The 26,661-nt window shown below is 40.7% G+C and overlaps 1 protein-coding gene across 10 annotated transcripts in view; it reads right to left on the bottom strand.

The window, feature by feature from the left end:
* esrrga (estrogen-related receptor gamma a) overlaps nt 1–26,661 on the bottom strand; it is a 127,621-nt gene that overhangs the window by 51,113 nt on the left and 49,847 nt on the right. For 4 of the 10 annotated variants that reach the window (XM_026378097.1, XM_026378106.1, XM_026378103.1 and 1 more), the window contains one exon: nt 3,796–3,954. In XM_026378097.1, coding sequence (XP_026233882.1) covers nt 3,796–3,954 — 159 coding nt within the window. Of the gene's footprint in view, nt 1–3,795; nt 3,955–12,482; nt 12,566–13,105; nt 13,502–26,661 lie in introns of those variants that run through there. The other 6 variants (XM_026378099.1, XM_026378102.1, XM_026378095.1 and 3 more) reach the window with 6 other exon arrangements.

The following is a 26,661-nucleotide window of genomic DNA, read 5'->3' as shown; positions in this document are numbered from 1 at the left end:
TCAAAACTGCATTCTTTAAGCAGATCAGATTTGGGGAAATTGGACTGTCACTACAGGATTGTGATGATTTACACCTATCCATCACTGGGAGAGGGCGAGAAGCAGAGCCAGAGTATGTACAATAATGCACAGCAGCTGTAAAACAGGTCCTCAACAGGCTCAGTTCACGGCTTCTCAATTCAATCTTCAAAATTCTATAAACATTTATAGATTAACATAATCATTTAGAAAAAGGAAGAACATGCTTAACGGTCTGTGAATATTACTGTTCGTGTTAAAATCCAAATTATTTCCATACACATGAAATAATAATAAGACCACTCCCCGTGTAAACATTTTACTGTTGCAGCCTCTGGACTGAATTGATCGGTATTGTCACCAGCTGCTGTTGACACTCGTCCTCTCAGCCTCTTCGCCCGATCTTTCCTCTCATCCCTCTCATCCCCCCTGTCCTCCTTCCTCCCCCGTTCTCTCCCCTCACTCCTGGCTGATGCACCTTACAGCCTCGCTTCTGGACCATCTGCTAGGGAATCTAATTCACATCCAGTCATAATCAGGTTTGCTGGAGTGCCCACTGTCTCTGTTTGTCTCTTTCTGGTCTGCCTGCTTCTTTCTTGATTGTCTATCACTACATTTATGTTTATTTCTCTACTTCCTAAGTGTCCACGACAGTCTGTGTTAGTTTAATTGCGTGTATTATTGTATATTATTTTTTCCTTCTATGTACAAAACTGGCACCAGTGCATGAACTTTGCAATGACAGAACCAATTCATCTATTACAGTAGCACTGACTTTACCTTTCTTTGCAGCACGGCCTCCTTCACACAGGTTCATAACTAATTTAAAAAATTACAAGAACTTTAATACTGCTTCAGCATTTTTACTGTAAAATTGATTAATAAGCATCAATTTGACAATTTGTGGAAAAAAATTAGGCGCTGCATCAAAATGAATCTGAACTGTGTGAGTTTACGTGTGTGTGGGTCCATCATTTGGAATGAGGCAAGTTGAGGTGAAGGGGGTGGAAGTTAATGAGAGGTGAATGTCTGAAACCCTCTGTCTCTCTTTCTCTCTGTGGTTCTCTCTCTCTGCTCCCGCAATAATCCTCTTCTATAAATCTGCAATCCAATCAGCGTTGTCCACACTTACACACACACACACACACACTGACATACACACAGAGCTGTTGGGAGGCCCATCTGTGTGTTAAGGCAATCTGCTTTATCATTATGATTACATTGGGCTCAGTTTACAACAAAGTGTGTGTGTGTGTGTGTGTGTGTGTGTGTGTACTCAAGCGCACTCTGGTTGCCTGACATTAATCACATTCCCATGGTTTGATGGCCTAAATAAAAAGGGGAATAATATTGTAGCTGTCCAATGAAAACTGTGGATCTCCATAGACAAATAAGGAATTTCTTCAGAAGTCAGGAAACTTTTGATTTGATTTGATTTGATTTGATTTGAGCTCCAAAAAAGAGTGTAAATCATGTTTGTGTTCTTATTTAAAATAAGTGCAGAACCATTAACGGATTTTACGACCACTTAATGATGCAATAGCAAAAGGAAAACATAAAATAAAAGCAATGGGCTTCAATCACCAACCATTCTTAAGAAGTATTTGTTATATATACTATTTTTTAAACTTTTAGATCAGACCTTTTTAACAAGGCCCAGTTTTAGGAAAACATTTTTGATTGTTTAAGATTTGGCCTGTATGTATATGAATACTGTTTGTTAACAATAACTTTCTCCGTTTTATCCCCAAAGGTGCGACCAGTGCGTTTGAGTGTGTGACACAGTGAGTGTGTGCACTGTGTCAGTTGTGTGACTAAATCCCATCAACACAGCTGGAGGTCAGATATCCTGGAGGGAGTGTTCATCTGATCCGATCTACATGTTTGGGAATACAATGTGTAAAAGTAAATGAACTGAATCGTGGCTGAATTAAAGTTTGAGTTGTCACTAGAAACACTGTCTCTCTTCTTAATGTGACAATTTAAAGCTGTGAAAATCAAGTAACATCATCATAAACGTTCCTTATAATAAACTGTAAATAACGTCTTATGTTCTGGTTTGTAACATTCTAATATCTGAGCAGAGATAATTCATCAATTCTGCAGCTGTGACCTTCACTAGTTTTTTTTAGCTGCCTAATAGGGAGTGGGAGTTTTGTTGTGTCATATCAGAGACTTGGAGTCTTGTTTTAACTTGATCGAGAACTTGAACCAGTGGAAATAATGTTCCTCACTTCAGGCTGCAACATGTGCACATGTCTGTGTGTGCAAATATAATGTGTGACTTCAAGCCATGGCGTGACTCCCTAGCCCCTGGCAAACTTTTACACCTCTCATCACGAGACTTCACTGTCTGCCAATACACTGACTGAACACACACACACACACACACACACACACACACACACACACACACACACACACACACACACACACACACACCCTCTCATTGTGTTAGTAACACTCCTCTTGGTGATTGGTTGAAAGCCTGCGTGAGAATGGCTTGCCAGACCTCTAATTGGCTTGACCCAGACTAACCCAGAAATCCTATTGGACTAAGACTTCCCAGTCTGCAGCATGCACACACACACACACACACACACACACATTAACTTTAACAGCTAACAATACACTAATCAATAGGTATAATACAACAACAATAACAACATAATAACCGATGGTTGCATTAAGACAATCATATCAGCTGGTGAGATCATGCAGTATAATGTTTGTTCACAGATTTTTGTAAAATCTATGTGATCACTTTTAGTTACACTGTCATCTAACGATGTCAGTCCAAACCATCAGCGGTGCTTGGTCACAACGAGCTCTGGTGGCTCTTCTCAAATTATAGAACGCTTAAAAGAAACTGCCAGAGAAGGTAAGAGAGAGAAACTGTGTCCGTATCTCATGGACTATATTTGCACATGCATTCGCCGTGGTTCAACATAAAAGAAACATTTAGAGTTCAAGTTCTAAAAATGCACAACAGCAGCTCTCAGTTTTACACTTTTACCTTCCCCCAAATACATAAACCTAGAACTGATTTCCACTGGAGAGCTGTAAATTGAAATTTCACTTTGGTTGAAGCTTTTCATGCTTTACGTTTTATTGCACATGCAGATGGCGTGGGGGATTACTGTAATGGTAAAAGTGGCTGTCCTTCAACTAAATGATATGATCTAAAGCCTCTGTGCAGCGGCGCATTTGCACTACTGAAGTGTCCTTGAGCCAGAAGTTGAATCCCTTTTTCCCGTGATATTCTACATATACTGTAAAAATATAACAAAGCACAAATTGTGCTACAGGTAAAGAAAATGGATAGCAGAGGCCACAAGTGTCCTTCAGGTATAAGTATATCAACGGTGAGTAAGAAGATATTGACTAAAACAACTAAGGAACAATTTGTGGCAACCACAGCTCACATTCACACAAAACAAGACGTTTGTCACGTGTTTCTGAGACCTAAAAACTACAACTTAAATTATACACGGCACAGAAAAATCACTGAATGACAACTCAGCAGTCTAATAAAAACATCTAAAAGTAGAAAATCCAAACGGCTGCATGTAAATGTTAAATGCTCACACACTCCTCTGCTCATTCATTTGAATTCCCAGGCTCAGACACACTGGCCTCTGATGTCACACGGTGCTCGCCCTTTCCTTTCTCTTTCATCGGAGCTTTATATAGGTCAAGTGCAGCTTTTGTGTGAAACTGAACTTCACGTTAATAGATTTTCAGTAGTTTTTTCTTTTACTTCTTTTACTTTCTAACCTGGGGTTGTAGAGGGCATGTGCGTCTCTCATGTGGTTGGCCTCCAGTGGATCGTAGCTCTGGTGCATCCTCCAGGCGCCAGCGCCGCATTTACCATACGTTGACTTGGAGTTATCTTCACTGCTGCTGTTCACCAATGGCCCCTTCGATAAGTTCATTCTGTAGGTGGGGAGAGGGAAACCAGAGAAGGAAGGACAGAGGTGAAAATACAGCCAGTGCAACAGAAAAAGGTAGAGACACAGCAGCTGGGAAAGTGCTGATTTTTTATTTTACTATCAGGTAAGAAATCTGTGAAAAGAAAATCTGTTTCTTAGAATCTAGCGTGGTGCTGAAATTCTAAAATTACACAGTAAATACAAAAACATTTAAAAAATGTGTGTTCAAGAAATAAGAAAAGTAAAGAAATCGTTCAACAAAGGTAAAAAAACAAAATAATCTACTACAACTAATTTTTTCTATTCAAATTTTACAACAGATGTAATGGGAGAAGTTATACATGTAGATGATGGACACACACACACACACACACACACACTCATATATTGAAATTTGCTTGACCTGCAGCAGATATAAGCAAACAGTAACAAGTATCCAACAAATTAGCACAGGAAGACAGAGAGGCAGGTCCGCGGGCAGATAAAACAGGCTGATTCAAAGGCCGACATGCTGAGAGCGTCGCCAGCAGACAGATAGATCGACGGAGTCACAGAGGACGGGGGGAGACTTTAAACCAGTGTGTGTCCTGGAATGAAACGTGTTAAATCTGTGCACACATGCATCGGAGGATACGTCAGGCTTCTGACTCTTTAACGTCAGAGGGCTTTTACCAGTTTCATCCTTGGAATAGGTTTATAGATCGAGCAAATGTAAAAAGTAAAAAGCACTGGAGGAGGGACTGCTGTGTGTCAATCAAACCCAGCGCTGTCGTCAGGGGAAAAGCTGTCGGCGAGGTGATAAGGTCACTGTGGGCAACAGAATCAAAAATCATTCACTGCAAAAAAAAATTTAATTAATTAAATAACACGGACGAGGAGAAAAAAAAGGGGCCGAACTACCAGCTGATGTCAAAGAGGGTTTGGGTGGCCTACATTTAAAACGGGAGCAGGGTTGGTGGGAACTGGTGCACAACTGCAATAAAGTGAAAATGCAGAAGAGACACCTGTTGGTGATGCTTCAGGCAAACCTGCAGTTGCCTAAAGCATTTGGAGAGTTTGTACGTGTTTGACTGTTCAGGCCTCGTGCTCCACGGCTGGTTAATGAAATCATCTTTTCAGTTACTGTTTTGCCAGTATCACATTTGTGTGTGTGTGTTTTTAATGCAGTGTATCTGCAAACCGAGCAGGATGTTGACAGTCAACATGTGTTTACCACACAAACAACCACCACACAGATGTGTGCGTGTGTGTGTGTTGTCCCACGGTGAATTCCTGTTTAGGTGAGGGCCAGGTAGACAGACAGGTAGACAGACCAATCAGCTGTCTGACAGCCGTCCCTTCACCCGTCCACAGAGATGGGTTGGCTCAGTACGAGGTGGAGGGCCAGGCTGTGTAATATGTAGGTTTTAGTTCCACTCTGGTGAATAGGAGGAATCGATATCCTGCTGCTGCTGCTTCAGACGCTTATTGGCTTTGGTGTCACAATGCTATACAGACAGGTAACACTTAATACTGCTTTTTTATTGGGGAGTGTCCTGGTTTCACACTGGACTAAGAATGCAGCACCGTGTACACCTGAAGTTGTTGGTTTGAGTTCCCTTCTCTGGATTTCCAGTTGCACAATAGCTTTTAAATGATCTGTGCTTCCTGCCACAGACAAATGTGACAGAGATTAATAAAGAATATGCAGCAGAGATTAACAATAAGCAACAAAGAATTAATGGATGGAGCGGACTGAATGTTGGAGTAACTTATTTAGCTTTACATCATCATTATAATGAACCATGAGATGCAGGGTTAGAATGAAAACCTTAAATCGTTTTATGATTTACCAAGTTCTGAGATAAATCACTTTTAGCTAAACGACAAAGGCTTTATGGTTTTTCAGAAATCACCTCCAGTCTACCACGTGTATTAACCCAGACACTACAAACTGCTAGGGATTACAAAGGGAGATTCTTTTTTATTACATTATACCTTATGGTAAGGTAATCGGATATATTTTTTTTCATGTCTTTATTCTTTCTAGAAGATTATGTCTGGCTAAACAGCATCTTAAAATCAGCAGGCAATCATTTAAAGCCGGCATTAAGAGCACTGTGCTCTTCTATTACATCTGGGTAATGGTCGTACAGATGGTGCAGAACTGAATGAAAAAAATTACATTTAAATAAGAATTTAACAAATTGAGCACTAGATTTTGTACTTAAATAAGCTGTGATGATTTTAAGGAAGCTTTAACTCTTAAAAGCCATAAAAGTGGTATAAAAAATAAGACAAAATGATAGGTTAAGACGAGTAAAATGAGGGAATAAAGGAGCGTATTAACCTACGTGATTCTCTATAACCTATTTCAGGTTTCTGTCAGTACACAAAAGCACACAGCGTGTGTGTAAAAGTAGGGAGATCGTGGGTGTCTTTCTGATGCTCACTGACTCGCTCATGTGTTGCTGGCCCATCTGTGAACAGAATGACCATGACACAGTGTGTGTGTGTGTGTGTGTGTGTGTGAGTGTGTGTGAGTGTGTGTGAGTGTGTGTGTGTGACATGGTGATGCAGTGATTGATGAGACAGTTGCCATTCTTGCTAATGCAAAACGCACCTATCCCTGAAGGGAGCAAATGCCACAACACACACACACACACACACACACACACACACACACACACACACACACACACACACACACACACACACACACACACAGGGCTTCCACTGCCCTACCTAATTACCCTTCTAGTCAGGGCAGATTGAATTCTTGCAGTCACATATGCAATAAATAAATCCACAGATTAAACTATTGGTTCATAAACACAGTGTCATAGCTTGAATATACATGAATCAGTCGACTAATAATTATTAATTAACGCCGGAGAAGATCCCGTCCCGGGGAACATGCATATACACTTTATGCTATAAAACAAACCAGAGCAAAGTGATATTAACAGAAACATCTATCCTTCTTATCTTCCACTATTTTAACTGCATGTTTGTGGCCCTGAGCTTCTTGAAAAGGTGCTGAGATAACAAAGTCACATAGTTACTTCAAATGTAAATGTAATGTCTGAAATCATGACATGTCTGTAAAACAAGTTTCATAAAAAGACAAACGTGTGTTTACATCGGAGCGAGTGTGACCGTGTTTCTCTCTGTTTGTCTGCATGTGCATCAGGGCAGGTGGGGTTCGACGCAGCCCTGTGTGTGTCTGATGTGGATGTGTGTGCACGTTAGCGTTAGCGACGGGAGCTGTTAGCGGGGCAGGCGGCAGATGGGCTGTCGGCCTTAATAGGGACTGAGCGGGTGCAGAAAGGTGACAGCTTCAGGAGGGTGGGGCATGTGGGGAGAGAGAGGAGGAGTGTGTGTGTGTGTGTGTGTGTGTGGAGGGGGTGATTGGAGAAGGAAGATGGGGATAAAGGGGAAATGAATTATGTGTGGTGCTGAAGTATGTATCAGCTGTGCAGAGGAACGACTCCTGAGGGCAGGAAATGTTACATACATTCATATATAATTAGACAGCATTTAGAGGTTTTTTACTAACACATATCAAATATGTTTCCTAATGATAAGTCGCTATTTCCACAGTTACACATACACAGATACATCTGAGAAGAAAAAAAACATGTATACAGATTGTGAGAACAGAAGAGCTGCAGGGGGGAAAAGTGTTTCTACGCTTCTAAATAAGGTTTTTATCGTCTTCCATCCATTCCATGGTATTTTAGAAAATCATTTGATTTAATTATTATCTCTATATACTGTTAAAATGAAACTCATTATTACTACTAAAGTCGTGTGAGTGCACACCTGTGGACAGGTTGTGTTTTTGTGGTTTAACAAACTATTTATTAAACTCTGTAAACTTTAAATACTTAATAAGAAAATAAGACGACTGTTAAAACCTGTGTTAAAATTTTCTTTAATCATCTTTTAAGTTCTGTGACTGTAAAAGCCTTGAGCCTGATTCACAGATCATGTGCTTCTGTTAAGAACCTGCAGGTTTGAAGGCACTGTAAATTTAACAAAGAACACATGTTGAATATGTTTATTTGTAAAGTGCGTTTAAGGAGATGCCAAGTTCACAAAGCAGACAGGAAGAGGAAAAGCTGTTGGAATAAAAAAAAAACAAAAGAAAGAGGTGGGGTGGAGGGCCGGCCTGTCATTCTCTCCCCATCAGGCACACACATGAAGCATGATGAGAGGATGAGAGGAGGAATATTTCACTGTCAGTCGGGAGGCGGCATGGTCATTCATTTCTTTCTCTCTCTCTTAGTATCCATTATTTTTTCCTTTCTACTGTTTCTTTCCTTTTTGTCTTTTGAACCCCCCCCCCCACCTCCTCTGTGTCGAAACAATGACAATTTAATCATACGATAGTCCTGGGACGGAGAGAACTACCCAACCACCCAGTGTACAGGGATCTCCCCACGGACAGAGACACAGAAAGAAAAGTAAAAAACAAAACAAAACAAAAACAGACGTCTCTGGATCCTCTTTCACTCATGTAAACTCACACACACACACACACACACAGTCACACACACTTTTCCACACCCAAACACACACACGTTACCTCTCCATCTAAATCAGTTCCATTGTGGACTGGTCTCCGCTGTCTCCTCCCATTAGAAGTGAGAGTCAGCATTAGAAGCCCTGAGCACAACACGCTGGGCACACACACACACACACACACACACACACACACACACACACACACACACACACAGAGCTCAATAGTTTACCAGTGAACATCTCATATCACATTTAGTAACTCCTTCACCATGAACAACAAAAGCCAAAGCGACAATTTAAATTCTACATGAGATAAAAATTAATAAAAGTCAATACTAACTACAATTAAACCGTCAGATGTTTCTTCTTTTAAATTTAGGAAAATACGACATGTTTTAGTGATAAAAAGCTCAAATTTGCTCAGTGGAGAAGAGAAAAAACAACAGAACAACTGGACTGAGACAGAAAAGTCAGAACGAGTAATTAAATGACTTGATAGATTTTCATGATGGTAATAATAAATGAATGCACATATTGATGTATGGTCGACGAACACGAGGACGAGGAATGAACGGATGAGCCGTGTGGAGGGAGGAGAGGGGAGGCATAAGAGATGAGACGAGATGAGCGGCGTTGCCTCGTACTCTATATCACTCTCTCTTCTTTCAATCAGTGCTTTGGCATTCAATCACACACTCACACACACTCACACACACAGCATCGCCACTGTTAGCGTGGTGTAATGGTATAATGGCTGATTGCAGTGAGTGTGTGTTTGTGCCACAGCTGGAACAGTCCTCCTCGCTGCTCTTTCAACACATAAAGGCCGTCGTTGACCCATGACATAGTCTGAGACACGCACACGAGAAATTCACATCATCAAGGCTCATCACGTTTTGCTCTGTCATCTCTCTGCGGTCGTTTTGTGTACAAATGTGTGTGTTCTGTGTGTGCGATGGCGTGTCAGTAACCGCATATGTGTCTAAGTGCATGTGTATGAATGTGTAATTGCATTTTTGACACTATCTGGCTTCTCTGTAGATGGAAATGCTCGAAAAAACGCGCGCGGGTTCACTGCTGCGCATGTGTGAGGGAGTGTGCTCCTGTGCGTGTGCATGCATGTGTGCGTTCATGCGTACATGTGTGTCCAGCGGACCCCTAAGTGCTGGTGTCAGACAAAAGCAACCCCCCCTCCCCTCCTTCCCACCTCTCGCTCTCTGTCTCTCTCGTTGCATTTTTCACTCTTTACGGGACTAAATTACCGCTGGAATGCCCGGACCCTTCACATGAGAGAGAGGCCGTGGTATGCACAAGTGTGTGTGTGTGTGTGTGTGTTTAGACAATGCAAAGGCTGGCAGACAATGAATGCCACAGGGACAAACACACACACCAAAAGAAGAACAACACCTCCTCATACAGGCCAACAATAGGTCAAACAAACCCAAACACACACAATGTAGGCAGGCAGGCACGAACCCATGCATGACAACAAACAGATGCAAACACACACTCTCACACACTCACGCGCACAGCCAACAAATCAGCACGGCACATATTGACATGCCTTGACAGATGAATTAAGTAAATGATTTTATAAGGAGATTAAAAGGATTTTAATTTACGCAATCTCTCTTTGGTGCCCCCCCACCCCCGGTCCCTCCCTGCAGTCAGCTTTACCTCTCTATCTCCCCCCTCTCTCCCTCTCTAGCCCTTTCTCTCCCTCATGGCCTCAGAAGAAAAAAAAAATGTGTGTATGAGAGAGTAACAAAAAGAAAAAGGCCTAATTCAAATTTTCGTAGATAGAGCTGAGCTATATATTTATTTATTTTTATTCTTAATCTTTCGCTCATTTCTTCAACACACTGTAAATACACCAAAGGTATTTCATTGCTGCTCTTTTCATGAATTTAACATTTCTACATACTGTATGTTTTAAGTAAAAACTGAACTATAAGCGGAATGGTCGGCCTTCAAGTTTTATGAAATATATTTTCTTCAGTTAATTTAGCTAAATTAGAATAAATCTGCAGGAGAATCAGACACAAACAAATCGTTAAGACACAGTGAAGTTCAAGGTGTGGCTCCAAAATGAAATAAAACAGAGGGATTTGCCCCAACACGATAAGATGCAGCACTCTAAGACTTGCAGGGTGAAAACTGAAGCTTATCTTTAATTCTGTTCGAACCGTAAATAAATATCACCACATCTGAATTATCTTTAATTTTGTGGACATGTTCGCGTTTAGTGAGGCGAGTTTAAATTTGTCATCGTTGATTTCAAAGGTGCTCCCAGCTGACTTCATTTGACTTCACATGAAAAGGTGTGATTTTTACTTACATCCACAAACAATTTATTTGCATAACATTTCCATGTAATTAAAAAAAATTACTCCACACTAAAATCCTAAATAAAAATAATTATGCCTAAAATCATTGAAATCAAACGGCGCCTTATGTTTCTCTCCGTCACACTGCAAACATGAACAATCAGCACGGCCGCTCGTCTCCTTCACTCCCACTGACAAAAACCACCAAATTCACTAAAGTCACTGTAGAAAATATATCTTAATGATATGCAAATGGTATGTATATGGTGGCATGAGGGAAATGCAATTATGTTAACAGCTTAAACGGTACTTGTTGTTGTTATTATTATTATCGGTATGATCATCATTATCCCTAATATTTTAATTAGTGTAAGAAAGCAGCGCCTGGGAGCAAAAGAGAGGAAGCCTGAGCAGAGAAAACAGAGCGGTGGATAGATGGGTGGATGAAGGGATGGAGCAAGGAGCCGACAGATGTTAGAATGGACAGAGGGTTTTCTAAAAAATGGGAGAGCAGTCCAAGCTCACAGAGTCTCACAGAAACACACAGAGGTAAAGCGGGAACATTACGCTGCTAATTGTCTGACTTTAAGTGTATTTTTTCTGTCTGTGTATTTGTGTCTAATTTCAAAACAGCTCTCACACCGTATCACATGTTTTGGACCAAACACTGGTCCAAAGTGTTCACCTTCACTGTGTAATTCACCGTTTAATGGTTTAAACATGAACTGTTATTTCTTAAAATACACCCCACTGTTTTTCAGTTGCAATAATGCACAGAAACGCTGTTCAAATACAGTGAATAGAAGAAAATAAAAAGACATCCAATCGTTTTACAAAAGGCACTGTTTTGTACTGATATTCAATAATCATTAAAAAATCATTTGTTGTATTTTGTCCTTAATGCTTAAACGGAAATTCCTGCAAAAGGGGGTCACTCCTCAGACATCTGCAATTTTTTTTTTTACAAAATCTAATGAAAACACAGCACAATAAAAAGACAAGTGAAGTGGTAAAAGAGTGATGTTATTTCTCTGTCTCTCTCTATTCCACATGCTGAGCAGGTGAGAGACACACTCAGCTTCAAATCACACAAAAATGTCAGGTTTCTATAAACATGTCAGTAATGTCACACATCACTGTGTCGTTCTGCATTGTGCTCTGACTTTCTGTCCTTCCAGCTCTTCACCTCCGACTTTTTCTCCCGTCCAGACAATTTAACAGTGGCTGTGATACACTGCAACTGATTTAAATCTAACTATCATAAATAGATGAGCACTTACAAGTAAATTAACCTTCACATGTATTTTTTTTATTTCTCCACATTTCTGTTAAACTGTTCCTTTATTTAACACTGAGGCAAAATGAACCAGTGAATTGATGTGAGTCAATTCGTCTTTCGGTCGTTCAGACCGATGTGCAAACAGATGGCAGACCACTTAAAGAACGACACTCTTCACTTCAGCTACATTTTACAGTAATGTTAAAAAAGGAAAGCTGTGTATATGAGCATACATTAATTTACAAGTTAGTTTGTCCTATTTCATTATTTCTATAAAATGCACCTTACATGCACAATCACACACAGACACACAGCTGTTCCCTCCACTAGTCAGTTAATCTGCATTTTGAACAGCGTCTTCAACAAACACCTAAAAGAGCAAAGCGTTGGCGAAAGGAGCAGCTTAGTGGCACTTACTTGTGTGTGTGTGTCTGTAACTGTCTCTAATTCCTGTGCAGGGCCACACGCTGAGCAGCCCGTCTGAAATTCTACCTCCTCTGGCATTTAAGAGCGCAGCTCTCCCCTGTTCTCCTCCCTCCTCTCTTATGGGCCCTTCTCCTCCTGTCTCCCCACGTTATTCCCGTAACCTCAGTGCCCTGTTACCTCGCTGATTGTCTGCTCCAATGAACACACACTTGTACAGGCATAAACACATGCAGCGGTGGACACAGGTACACATCCCTGAACTGACAAAAGTAAAACAACGTTTTAAATTAGACAAAGTGAAGCAAAGTATCTGGGTGTGTGTGTGTGTGTGTGTGCAGGTGTGTTTGTGGAGGTACAGAAAATTCTGCTCCTCTACCTACTGAGTATGGGCTGCTGTACAGATACTGCAGCCACACACACACACACACACACACACACACACCGACAGTGAGCGCGTGCTACCTGACAGCAGAAACAACCTTGACATGATACCGGCCACCTCCGCTGCATACCAGCACATATACACACAAACAGTCCCTCACACACATGCTCTCAATGACAGTGACAAGTTGGAGGATGACTAAAGGGATTAAAGAGTAAAAGGTAAAATTTACCTACTCTTGTTCAGAGTGCATTAAAAAACACTCAGATAACGGGTGTCCTACCGACTCCATCGGCGATACCGGGTCATTTTCATGTCAACCTCCTCCAGGGGAAAAAAAGCAAGAAAATTTAAAAGAATCAAAGTTTCTCTCTCTCCTCCTCTTCTTCTTCTGTCTCTGGCTTTACTCTCTCTCTCGGTCCTTCCTTCCGCTTGGAGGGAGCAATACAATTACCAAGCTCTGCGCTGCCTGCACTGATCGGCTCTGTGTGTGTGTATGAGGAAGCAAATGTGTGTGTGCGCGCAGTGTATATGAGCGAGCCAGGAAGAGGGGGCTGTAGACACACGCAGCCAGCTAGCCAGGCAGTTGGGACGGAAAGCTGTGCCGCTGTCCTAATCAACGACTTAAAGCCCCGATAGCAGCTCATGAATATTAAGCAGCGTTTTGCATATGCAGTCCCTCAGGCCCAGGTTCTGCTGTTATTGGTGGATACTTGACCAATGGCTGTGAGGAGGGGTGGAGTAAGGGGTGGAGACAAGGAGGGAGAGCAAGAGAGAGAGGGAGAGGAGCAGGTGGAGAGGGAGGGATCGGACAAAGAGCGATAGAGGGGATGAAGGAGGGAGGAAGGAAAGGAGGAAGCGGAGAGGAGAAAGGGACAGGTGAGGGGAAGCTTTAAAGACAACCTGCTCTCGTTTTCCTTTCTTTCTCTCTTTCTTTGTCTCTTTATGAGCCAGTGTTTTTCTTTCTATCTCTCAGACCAAGTCTGCTCACAAGTCTCTCTCCAGCGGTTTCTGTAACCGTCACCATGTCCCTGAAGTGAAAACTGCATTCCAGCACAAAGAAAAACATCTACTTTCTATTTCTGTGCAGCCATATTAAAGACGTGTAAAATTCAAAATCTTTAGCGAAGGCTAAACTGAATTTTGAGTCACGGATGGGATGGTCTGGGATGCTTTTCAGAAAGACAACATGGATTTGTGTCTAAAATTGACCCAGTAAGATCCAGAAATTTACAAGATCAAAGGAAAAAGTCTAAGCATGACCTTTAACCCCTAAGCTTAAATAATATGTCACACACACACGCACACACACACACAGCACAGCAGAATCCATCACAGCTCAGCAGTAAAATGCAGGATTATGGCAATTCCAAGGCCCTTGTCCATTGTTGTGGAATGATTTAGGAATGATTGCAACAAGGTTTTCCTGCTGCTTGCTGTTTTGTTGAGCTGCCCGCCATCTCGTTTGTGCATTCCCACCAACACCTTGAAATGTGGGAATTGTCCATGCGAGAGGGATTCTCCAGCAGAATTAGCTCATCGCTCCTCAGTCTTAGAGAGAGGAGGAGACAGAGGAAAGGAGACGGTGAGGAGAGAGGGTAGGTCTATTCTCTAAAAAGGGAAAATGGGAAACCTACGGGGAGACTCTGATCTGCTCTGCCATAATCATGCAGACCCTTTTTTCTTTCTTTCCAAATTTCTAAATTTCTTCTCCTTTCCGTCTGACTTTTCTAACACTGCACACACGGTGGAGGGGGCGACAGACAAGTGTGCAGGAGAGAGGGAGATAGAGAAAAAGAAATCGGAGGGGAGGAATGTGGGGGGTGCAAAGATGAAAGAGAGAGGTTGTGATTAGCAGCTTTGGAAGAAAACTGATAATAAAACATTTCCTGAAACCAATGTCTGCTTTGATGTGTGTGTGTGTGTGTGTGTGTGTGCAACACCAACAACCACCTCCTTTTCTGTCTCCTTGTCTCAGACATTCACCAACATGTTTAAACACTAAGTCAGATGTTTAACACCTCGGCTCTGGTGGTTCACATTAAAACGTCCATGTAGCTGTTAGGTGAGAGCAGCATATGCTTCTTACTGTAAGATGCACGTATTAGTCTTGTGAACTGATCAAGCGTGTGTGTACTGAAATATACTCGACTAGAGCAGTTTATAATTTTAGGAGCAACATGTAAAACAAAAAAACTAAATTAGCAAAACACCACATTCACTCACTTCCTCCCAATGCTGGATACATTTGCCATTTGCAGAAAGTGACGTATTCAGACCTACACAGATGCTATGAGGTTGGTGTACACAAGCACACCCACAGTTATGATGTATCCAGGGGCTTATAAGCATCGACAAAGATGAGTGCGAATCAATGCTGCCATCACTACTGAGCAAACAAATCCTTTACCAAAACCTCAGTCTCAGCCACACACACACACACACACACACACACACACACACACACACACACACACACACACACAGAGTGTTTCATACACAGAGTGAAACACACAAATATGTTGTTGCTGTGTCTGTGTTGAAAGATTAAAATATAAGAACAACACAATCTGTACTCGAAATACCTAATTCTTTTCACATATTTAAGCATCTTCTGCATCTTCACATTCTCCTGTTTCTCTTCTTTTCTACATTAAGACTATATTAGTTCTTAGAAAGTACATTTTGTTAATGTATCCTAAAAATCCAAAAAGTTACCACACATGAACAAAAAATAAATGTGGATTGTATCTAGAGTTTGTAATAAATGTAAATTAAGCTACAAACGATACCATTTGAAACACCGGAGCTAAACGTTCTGACTGTGTTGAGATGGTTGTGTTTATGGAGAAACACATTTTACTTAGCTGAGTTCTACTTTCTGTAATTTATGCAGTTATGGTGTTTGTGTTAGGAAGTGATCTTCATACAAACAACAACAGCATGAAAAGTGTAAGAACATAAAGTATCAGTTTTCCCGTATTTGCAGTGAGCGATGCTTTAAATACTTTTGTATACTGTCTAAATAGTGAAGGGCTGTTATGGGGAAACAATAAAACCCTGCACCATGTATACATAAACAGAGCTGTGTTCTTTAGAAGGTGGCAGCACTCAGGGTTCCTACTGTATCTACCTGAAGCTGCTCAATCTTCCGTTTTAAATGTACACATACTATCTGCACATTTCAGTTATTTGAGGTGAACGCAACAACAAACATTAACTCCTTCTATTATCCGCCTCCCTCATTGACCCCAATCCACGCTCACCTTGCCTCGTGAGTATTGATTGGTTCTTCTGTCTTTGTGTATGTTGACAGTGACCCCTTTAGGACACTTCTCAGTCTTACTGGACTATCCTGGACATGCAAACCTCTTAAACACAAACCTATTACAGTAAACACAGAGAAGATACCTTGTGAATCCAACTATAGGTCCATTTGTGTTTGTAAAATGTTAACTCAAAATGTAAAATACAATTATAATTATTAATCTGCATTGGCAGTTTGCATGTGTGGCAAGTTCCTTTAGGGCAGTGTGTGTGTGTGCTGGTCAAAAGAGTCTTAAACAAATTCAGGAGGTGGTCACTTGAGCATCTGACCTTGTGTGGGAGTGTATCTGTCATACACAAGTATTAGACTGAGACTACAACTGTAAAATAAAGTTCATGTAGTGATAAACAAAAATCTTAAGCTGGAACAAAACTAATAAGAACCAAAATAAATAGTTAATAAAACTCATAATACTGAAGTTTGGTTTTGGAAAGGGAGCTGCCAACACAGGGAAGGAAAAGAAGCAAAGTGACTGTAGTTCACTACAGGCCAACAGAGGGAGCTATGGACTCTGGTCAGTTTACAGCCAACTGCAGCACGGAGACCTGTGTGTGTGTGTGTGTGTTTGCATCAATGTTTAAGTGTGTTTATCAATTAAGCACTGGCATGAATTCACTGGTCAACTGATAATAAATAATCACTTCTATCATTAAATGATGTCGAAGATACACGTGTACAAATCACACACGCACGGCTGACACTGTCAGCAGGGACGGAGGAGATGGAGCTAAGTTATCTGATAGCTCTGTCAGCAGGTACAGCAGAACACAGTGTGGAAACGGCCAATTTGACCACAGGCCCCCTGCCTGGTCATCCAACCAGCTACCCACTGAAGCCAGAGAGCAGAGCAAGGAAATGGAAGAAAAACACAAAGTGTAAGAGCGGGAGAGACAAAGATACTGTGTGAGCAAGAATCTCAAACCGAGGAGGAAAAAGTGAGACTAGAAAAGACATCTCTGTCACCAAAGTGACCAATTGCTGTAATAGCAGTGAGGGGTATTGAAGTCACAAGGTGTTATTAGATAAACACTACACTTTAGCTCCAGTTCATTTCAGGCTGTGTGAGCGAGCAAGTGTGTTTATCCACGTTTGTGGGTATGCTGCACTGCGTTTTTAAAGATGCTAATTTATTATGACAATTTAACAACAATAAAAAAGTGATGTATGAAATAATAAACAGTAAACGTTTATTATTATACAGTGGCAAGAAAAAGTGTGTGAATTTAATGGTTTTCTGCATTAACATGCCATGGAATGTGATCTGATTTTCAATACAAATATACAAATATAATGTGACTAAAGTTATAACACAAAAAACACCTCATAGTGCTAGTGGAAAAAGTATGTGAACCCTTTAAAAAATACTCAGTTTAAAGGTGTGGACTAGAGTTACTTTGACTGATTTACATAAAGACATGAGTCTACAGTAGGTAAAACATTGAACCAGCAGGGTGTCAATCACAGGACACCATGAAGGAAGCTGCTGTTATTAAAAAGAACATTGCTGCACACCTAAAGTTTGCTAAAGAGCACACTGACACTCCACAGCAGTGTTGGCAAAATGTTTTGTGGACTGACGAAATTATATTGAACTATTTGGAAAGAACACACAGCACTACAACTGACATGCAAAGGTCACTGTATATCGTCATGAAAACATCATCACAACTGTAAAGTATGGTGGAGGAAACCTCATGATTTGGGCCTGCCTTTGCTGCATCAGTGGCTAGCCAGCTGATTGGGGGGGTGAATTCCCAGATGTTTAAAGAATATGACAGAGCTAAAGCAGTTCTTTCATGAAGATTGTTTTTTTTTATTACTTTAGTCACAATATATTTGTTAATGCTTAGAGGAAGATCAGATCACATTTAATGACAAATTAATGCAGAAAACCACGACATTCCAAAAGGTTCACATACTTTTAAGGTCTTAGTTGCATCAAAAGTGTTTTTTTCTTTATTTGTTTCTCATAGTTGAACTTTAATCTCAAATTTTCATATGCATTCCCATATTCATTCCTCCTCAGCATATATTTCAACTTTCTTTTCATAAAAACTTTATAATCTAAATTCAAACTGGAAAAAATCTTCCTCCGGGCCCTAACACATGTCACTGTTGCAGGATTTAGTTTGGTTGAATAATCAACCTTTACTTACACCACGCACATAAAGTAGTTATCATGTTCTAGTAAAATGAATAATGTGTTGATAGATCGATTATTATTATGTGTAACACTGGATTACATTTTATGCAGTTAAGGCTCTGTTACGACACCGTGCATGTAGTATGTGGACGTGTGTGTGGACACCTACAGGAATGTGGAGAGGGAAAGTAACGGCAATCGAGGCCAAGGAGAGAACAACAGCTGCTGGGTTTAAGGGGCTTTCTGGAACCTGTCACCAAAACTCTGACTGGGTAACCTTTGAAGGAGGGTCCACACATATGCAGAACATCATTTAATTAATCAAGTGGAACAGCTTTTTGTGGAGATGTGTGTTCAAATTCAAAGGGAAACATAAAAAGTACATTTAAACATTTTAATTTTAACCAGGGAGACAACAGACCTGCCACTCAGATACGCATGCTTTTAATCTTAGTGGATGTATGACGTGTTTTCTTTAGAACAGAGAGACATGTGACAGCCCTGTTATTCCCTGCAAAGGTCAGGGAGGATTCACTACTCGGAAGACAGAGGTGTGCATGTGTGAGAGAGTGAAAGAGAGAAAGGGAGAGGAAGAGAAAGAGAGGGGAGAGTATAATTAGGTGACGAAAAAGAGGGTGAGAAAGAGAGTCATATGGAGAAGGTGACCTTAGCATTTATAAAAATGGATCATTAACCTCCTCTAAACTGTCATTTGACTGTAACATGTTAAAAAGCACAAAGTAATGAGTAAACCTTCACAGGTCTTCGGTTGCAATTCAAAAGTCACACCTTACTTACACATTACATGTGTGTTTTCCATCATATTTAAGTTATTTTCTACTTAAACTACTTTAAATTTCAGTAATATAATATGTGTTCTGAATTTGTCACAGGAGGATGTGTTGTTCACCACCAAGACCAATCGGAATGGTTTAAACACTGGTGAAGCTGCAGAGAGCGGCAGAGTGGGAACGTTTTCTTCTAAAGCTGTTTGAATGATCCAGCTGTAATCTGACTTATTCAGTCCCAAAACTACCCAATACAGATCTGATATGATTGCTGTAAGTTAAGTCTACCAGCATGCTGCACGTGCTGCTGATGCATGAAGTAACACTCGTCGCGAACACAGAACTAAAGTGAAAAGATCAGCCCCATTATCTGATATCAGATCGAGCTATTTCAGTAATACCTGTGCCAATCACGGATACTGATATTTGTGCATCATACTAATAATTAATAGTCAACCACTAACAATTAGTTGATCATTTGCCCGATTAATCAAGACAATCTTTAGCATTTTTAGTAAATCAGCATCGGCTTATGTCTGTGTTCATGCAGGCATTAATGAAAAATGTCTGGAGACACACCAGCTACCTTCACTGGGAGCGTTTCACATGTACATGCGCCTGTAAAATGCTGCATATGAATGTGCAAAATTATTTGGGCGACTCACAAGGAAACATGTTATTTGCACTTGAGAAGAGCAGTGAATGAGATCAGTGGATCTAAAAATACAGTTATGGTATTTCTGCTAAAGGGTCTCGTCTGTGTGACGGAGGGCAGAGCTCAGCTCCTCCACGGAGCAGGCAGCAGTGAGGAGAACAGGTGAGATGAGGCTTTACTAGTTTATGACTGTCTGTTGTTTCACTTTACTTTACTCACACTATACAGACGATAACCTTCCACACTTACAGTATCTGAACACACCAAGTAAGTTTCATATCATGTTGCAGAAAAAGGCAGTGACTCTATCTGTGTTACTTGAGGTCAGTGGCTCCAGGGCTCAAGCTTCTTTTCTGTCCTGCCCAATGTGTAACCTCACAGTTCAGTTCTACATCGCTTCATGTCATCAACAACAATGTTGTAAGATGTTTATTATGTGTAGAAACAAATCACGGATTAACTGTTTAAGTCCAGAGGATAAAAAAGAAGATATAACAATTTTCTAAATACACACACACACACACACACACACACACACACACACACACACACACACACACACACACACATACAAACACACTAGGTCAGCCGTGGTCACCATCCTGTCAGTGGTCAGATTGAAGGTTGGCTGAAACACACCTCATGGAAGAGTGAAGAGAGTGACCTCATCAAACAGGGACAGGCAAAAGGGGCAGGCTCTGGACCAGACTGAGGTCTAACCTCATCAAATGCTGACATGCAAGATGTCAACACTGAAGCTGCATTTAAGTGTGTCTGTGTGTGCATGCACATCATTTCCATTCAGTCTTCTCTCCCTATCCTATGTTCTTTCCACTTCATGCGAACACAGAAAGACACCTGTGTATCCTCCCAGTCCATGAGGGAGTTACACTCCAGCTTCCATCCTTCGACCACAACACGTCTGTGAGACTTGTCTCTTTTTATTTATGCATCATACTAAAGGAACATGCTATCTAATCACTACGTTTTAGTCTAAGACACTCAGCAGAGGTGAAAAAGTTGCTGTATGGATAAAGAGAAGTCGTAATAAAGAGGGCGGGTTGACAGGCAGATAAAGACAAATAGATCAGCTTTGCAGCAATTCACAAATTAAAAGTAAATGATGGCGTAAATACTTGTCAGAAATGGAAATCTACCATGTTGGGGTATGGAGCAATAAAACATATCAATAATTTTATCACCATGTCCTTATTTTCTTTTATTCTTTAGACCTAATGATCTCACCAATCCTCAGTGTTACCACGGTGCCATCCTTCTCTCCTTTCTCATCCTCAGGTTTTGATATATTCCCAGGGATAAATTAGAACCAGGATGTAATTATATACGGAGTGAGTTTTGCCTGGGTAAGACAGCACTAACAGTGTGTGCGCACGTATGTGTCTTGCTGCCTGTGTGTCTGTATAAATCAGTGTTTTGTATTGAAATAGGTGACTTCGGAGAGGTGCGCTCCGTTAATTACGCCGCTCTCAAACAGAACATGAGTGGACTATTCCACTGGGATTAGTCGTCTCTCAATGCTGTCTCTTTGTTAACGCAATACACACATAACACACACGCATACTCAGACACAAATGTATGCCTGCCAAAAAAGCCCCTCTCTCCAATAGTTCAACACTCAATTTATTCAAACTGAGGTGGAAGCCAAGTGAATAATTCCACTACTAATAAAGACGGTAAGAGAGAGTGTGCATACAGAGGAGATGAAGCGGGGGAAAGGGATAAAACAGCAAAGAAAAGAGGAGAAAATAAAGTATAGAGAGAAAAAAAATGCTTTTCAAGGACAACAAGATATGAAATCTAACCACAACATCAGCTGCCAGTTTCAAACGGATGAATGTGCCAATTTGATTTGTACCAGCTATGTAGGTTAAAAATGCAAATTTACCAGCAGGTAAATCTCTCAAACAGCTTCAAAATAATTTTGATAGGACACTAACTTGAAGTTAAGTGAAGGCCTCTCTGCCACTGCCACGTTGTGCCTGGTTTGTCTGTTTCTGCACTAAAAAACTTTGGATTCTCAGGCAACTTGCGAAAACTATGAACTTTAAGTGTCCAGTCTTTGTTTGGCTCCACATCTCTGTACAGACATGTGCTACGTAAAGCACGTTTAAGCAGACAAAGAGTTAATGAAGGATTTAACATTTGTCATTTTGCCATTTTAACCAGTAAGTGCAGCGTCAGTTCCGGTGAAGTTTCCAGCTAAATGTGAAAGTACACTGCCATTTGCTAATGACAGGATAAACTAAATCAAAGTTCAACAAATTAATTGTTGGCATTTTGTCTGAAGTCAGAGTGAATCTCCGGTTTGTACAAATTAATCTTCACAATCACACATTAATGTTCTCTCTTCTCTGTAAAAGTAGGAGGTTAAAACACAAAACACATGAGTTCAATGAGGGAAGGACTGAATTTATTTTTTTAGGAGGGCGGTGTCTGTTTAAAACCAGTTCACAAGGTGTCAGAAGCACTTTACTAATTCACCAATACCCAAAAGTGTTACTAAGCCTCATGCAAGTAGTTTCCTTTTCACTTATATATTTTCTCTGCGATTCTTGAAGATCATATACACACTAGTGCTCTGCATACATTTGCCAGGTTTTGCTGAAACACACATATCAACGTGAACAGCCTCATTCAAACTTCAAGCTGACGTATCATTTAGCAGTTTGCCAGGTGTTCAGCACTTATTCTAGCTATTAAATGGTGAATATTAGTTAATTTGTTCTACTAGATGGATGATGTTATTGCATCCAAAGAGTAGAGGGGACTGTGATAGTCCACAGTGGATGATACACTGAACAAAAACACAGTCCACTTCATCTGTGTCTGTGTCTAATGACGTGTGTGAGTAATTACTTTAAAGCCGACGCGTGCGGGTGTTTAAGTGTGCTCATGTATGTTTTTATCTGGGCTTGTGTCTATGTCTATGCCGGCAATGAGTGTGTTTAATGGTGTGTGCAAAAATAATCACTTAATGCTGCCTCCATTTGAGAAGTGTGTGTGTCTTGGTGCTACGGCTTCACTGTATATTAGGCTGTAAGATGCAGACAAAAGTGGGAAGTGGGCCTGGAAGCAGGAATAGAGTTAAAAGAGTGAGAATGATTGGTGAGGCAAAGGAAGAGAGGGATTAAAATAAGAGAAAAGAGAAGGGGGGAGGAAAAAACAAGAGACAGAGACTGAGGGAATACACAGACCTCCACCCTTTATCTCTGTGTCTAATTCTCCACAATAACCCTTCCTTCCAATGTTGCTCTCCAAACTGTAGCCCTGTGAATTTATAGTTGGCCCAATGATTGCTTCTCAGGCCATGATGGCTGTAAATTGCTTTGCCATTTGGTAAATGCTGGCAGTTAGAAGGTATACAAGTAATTATTTCCGCTTGTGCTGATTGAGACATAATTCCAAGACGAGGCCCTGGAAAAATGACAGCATTTCGAAACAACTCTGTTTTAATTTCCCAGCATTCCTAATTAGAATCTGTATGAACATGGGGAGTTTTTTATGTGGTTTCCTCCAATGGGGCCAGAAATAATTAAACTGTCAAGGGGAAATAAATACGTATAAACAAGGCATAATTTTTACAGCGCACAGCACCTTGTCAGGCCATGACTTTTTGTGAAGAAAAACAATGAGGGGAACAATGCAGGGGCATAGAGGACACACTGAAGGCACACACACACAAATACGCACACATACACACAGCAAAACCCACTTGGAATATACTTACTACCATCCCATAATAATCCACCAAAACTCACTTTAGTCCTATTATAATTCATAGTAGATACTTATAATATCAATACTGATAAAAATTAAACTCTGTGAAATCACTGGAGAAACTGGAATGATCATTGGGGCCAATGGTATTGGAATTTATCATAACCAAACATAGTAAATGTTGAAAGCTGACGTCTCTAGTGATGTCGTTGTGTTCCCAAAGACACAGTATGCTTTCTTATAAAGTTATCTTAGCCGGCTGTCACCACGACCAGGACCTAAACAGGCAGCCAGAAAGTGAGTGGATGGATGGATGGATGTGCGGGAGTGCTACATATATGAGAAAGTATCACCCTGGTGTAAACCAATCATGGCTATTTCTATGGACTTTGTCTTATTCCTGCTCGTGCAATTCTCCAAACAAGCATTTTGGTTCCCTACACACATTCATTGGGATAAAATAAATAATCTTACAGCTCTTCTAGACTTTCCAAACAGTATTAAATTAAATGGATCACATTGTGGTAATAAAAAGAATCCATTTGCTGGGTTTTGATGCTCAGAAAAAAATATTTCAGTGTTCAGTGCAGTCACACTTTTTCACAATGATTCTCATTTCTGGGAAAAAACGTATTTTGTGCCAGAGTGCATCATGTGATGAATGCAGATGTTACAGTGTCACAGTTGGCAACGACAGCCAGATCTCTTCACAGCCAAATAGCACTCCTATAGGGCTTGAAACCAGCTCGCGTGAGCCACAATTTTATAAAATTACAAATGAATAGGCTTTATATCAATATAATAAAGTTGATTTTTAAAAAGCTGCCACGTAAGTGATTCAAACCTGTATTGTACAAAAGCATGTTTTAAATGAGTGGAGCTGTGAGAATGGGAGTCTGGCAACCCGGGCAATCCTGGAGAGTTAGGAACACGAGGTGGATTAGAGGCTCAGAGTGAGCTCACACTGATAGGGAGAGCTAATGGAGATGCATTCGAACTAGAGTTACTCAATTACAATCTGACATCAGCTTGTAGACCCAGCTTTGGCGACACACACACACACACACACACACACACACACACACACACACACACACAGAGTAAGCAGTTAACACACTACAGCCTAAATGAATCTTGTAACACAGCAGATATCACTGGTTTTATCAGGCTCTCAGTGAAAGCAGTATCAGACTGAAAGTGTATATTCTGGTGAAACCTGGTAATTCCATTTACAACTAAGTGTTCAGGTGACATTTTTATCTAGTGTGTAACAATAAATTGTACAAATTGCTTAAAATCCTTTTTCTTTTTTTTGTCAACACACAAGCAAGTGCAAGAGGCCCCACACCAGCAAACACGATGTAGAAATAAAACCATCATTGTGTCAGTTCGTCAGTCTGATAATCATATGAAGGAGCGATAATCATGGGCTCTGTCAGAACCCTTGAATAAGAATTATTTCTCTGAAATAATTTAAAATTATGGTAAGTGTTCCTTGTAATTAGCATCACACAGCAAAGCATCATTTAGCCTATTTAAATAGAACAAAGAGTACTCTCTCATTGGGCACGCAACACTGAACAACAACATCAAAAGCAGAGTGCAAATAATAGACAAGGAGCCAATGGCCAGTTACAAAAAGGATACAAGCCGAAGTCGGAGGTCAATGTGCATGAGTGACAGATTGCACCTCAGTCACTTTGGATTGGAATTTGCCAGCATGCATACTCTCAAGCCACTCTTCACAAGCATCATCAGCTCTAGGTTGACCAATAAAAAATAGGTTTCCATAGAAAAGGACACAGGAGGTGGCTTGGTTATGTTTTGGGGCTGCTGTGCTGCATCTGGCACTTGGTGCATTGAATCTGTGAAAATTCATGACTATCGAGTAATTGTGGAGCAAAATGTACAACCCAGTGTCAGAAAGCTTTGTGTCAGTCACAGGTCCTCCAAAGGGATAACGACTGAAACCACAGCTTAGAAACAACAACCATGACTAAGAACACTGAACTACTCTCACGTGGCCTTCTACGAGCCCTGATTTAAATCCTATCAAGCACTGAGAGTTGAAACATGCAGTCTAAAGAAGGCAAACCATTAAACCTAACACTGCTGGAGCAATTTGTTCAAGAGGAGTGGGCCAAACTACCGATTGGCAAGTGCAGATAGCTTCACTGAGAGCTGCAGAAACCACTTGTAAAGGCTTCTCTACTTACACAGTAACATGCACTAATACGTTAAGTTCTCAGGGCGAAGACTTCAGTGTAACACATGTACTCTACATACCTCTACAGACTAAGGTTAATAGTGTGCTCAGATACAAATGATTCTCATCTAATATTAATAGGATATGCTAAACGTTATGACAAAGGCAGCACAGAAGAGACCCATGATGTGTGTATGCATGTATTTGCTGTGCAGGGGGAAGAATGGGAGAATAAAACGGACCATGTTAATACTCTGGAACAGTTTTCATGTTAATAGTTTGGATGATTTTACTACATCAACCAACAGCAAGACTCTTTATCATTGAGCATTTAAAAAAATAACCTCATGCTGAAAATGACAAAAATGACTCTTTTTTTGGACAAGTAGTAGTAGCAGACCAGAAAACAGTTCTCATTGCAATGAATTTGTAAATCACTGACAGTTAGTGTTGTTCTTCTGGGGCACCTCATAAGAAAATGAAGGCAAAGGCAAATCCTCTGTCCAGCTGTTGGTGCCTGGAGACGTTGTTCTGTAGATTGAACAGCATATATTTGGCCATAAAAAGAATATTTGAGAATAAATCTGTGTCAATAATTATGTTTGCCCGGTGAAATGGCTTGTTTTTGCAAACCAAGCATGCATGTAGAACGCTGACGATCAAAATGTCCGAGTCCAACACAGATACACATAGATAGAACAGCAGACCTACTGTCTTTGCTACATTAAAGATGGGTCACTCATCAAATTTGTGCTGTTTTCATGAAGGTGCCTGAACTGCCTCTTTCTGAGCCTGTATTGTGTGTGTGTGTATGTGTGTGTGAAACACTCACCCGTTCTTTGAAACAAAAACAACCACTTAGGCATGAACAGCAGTGCTTTGGAGACATCAATATTTCAGTCAGGTGTGTCGAGAAACAGAGAGAGAGGG

Source organism: Anabas testudineus, chromosome 3, assembly GCF_900324465.2.
Source record: "Anabas testudineus chromosome 3, fAnaTes1.2, whole genome shotgun sequence".
Lineage (NCBI taxonomy): Eukaryota > Metazoa > Chordata > Actinopteri > Anabantiformes > Anabantidae > Anabas > Anabas testudineus.
The sequence above is the reverse complement of the archived record's forward strand: the minus strand, read 5'-3'. Positions and strand labels throughout refer to the sequence as shown.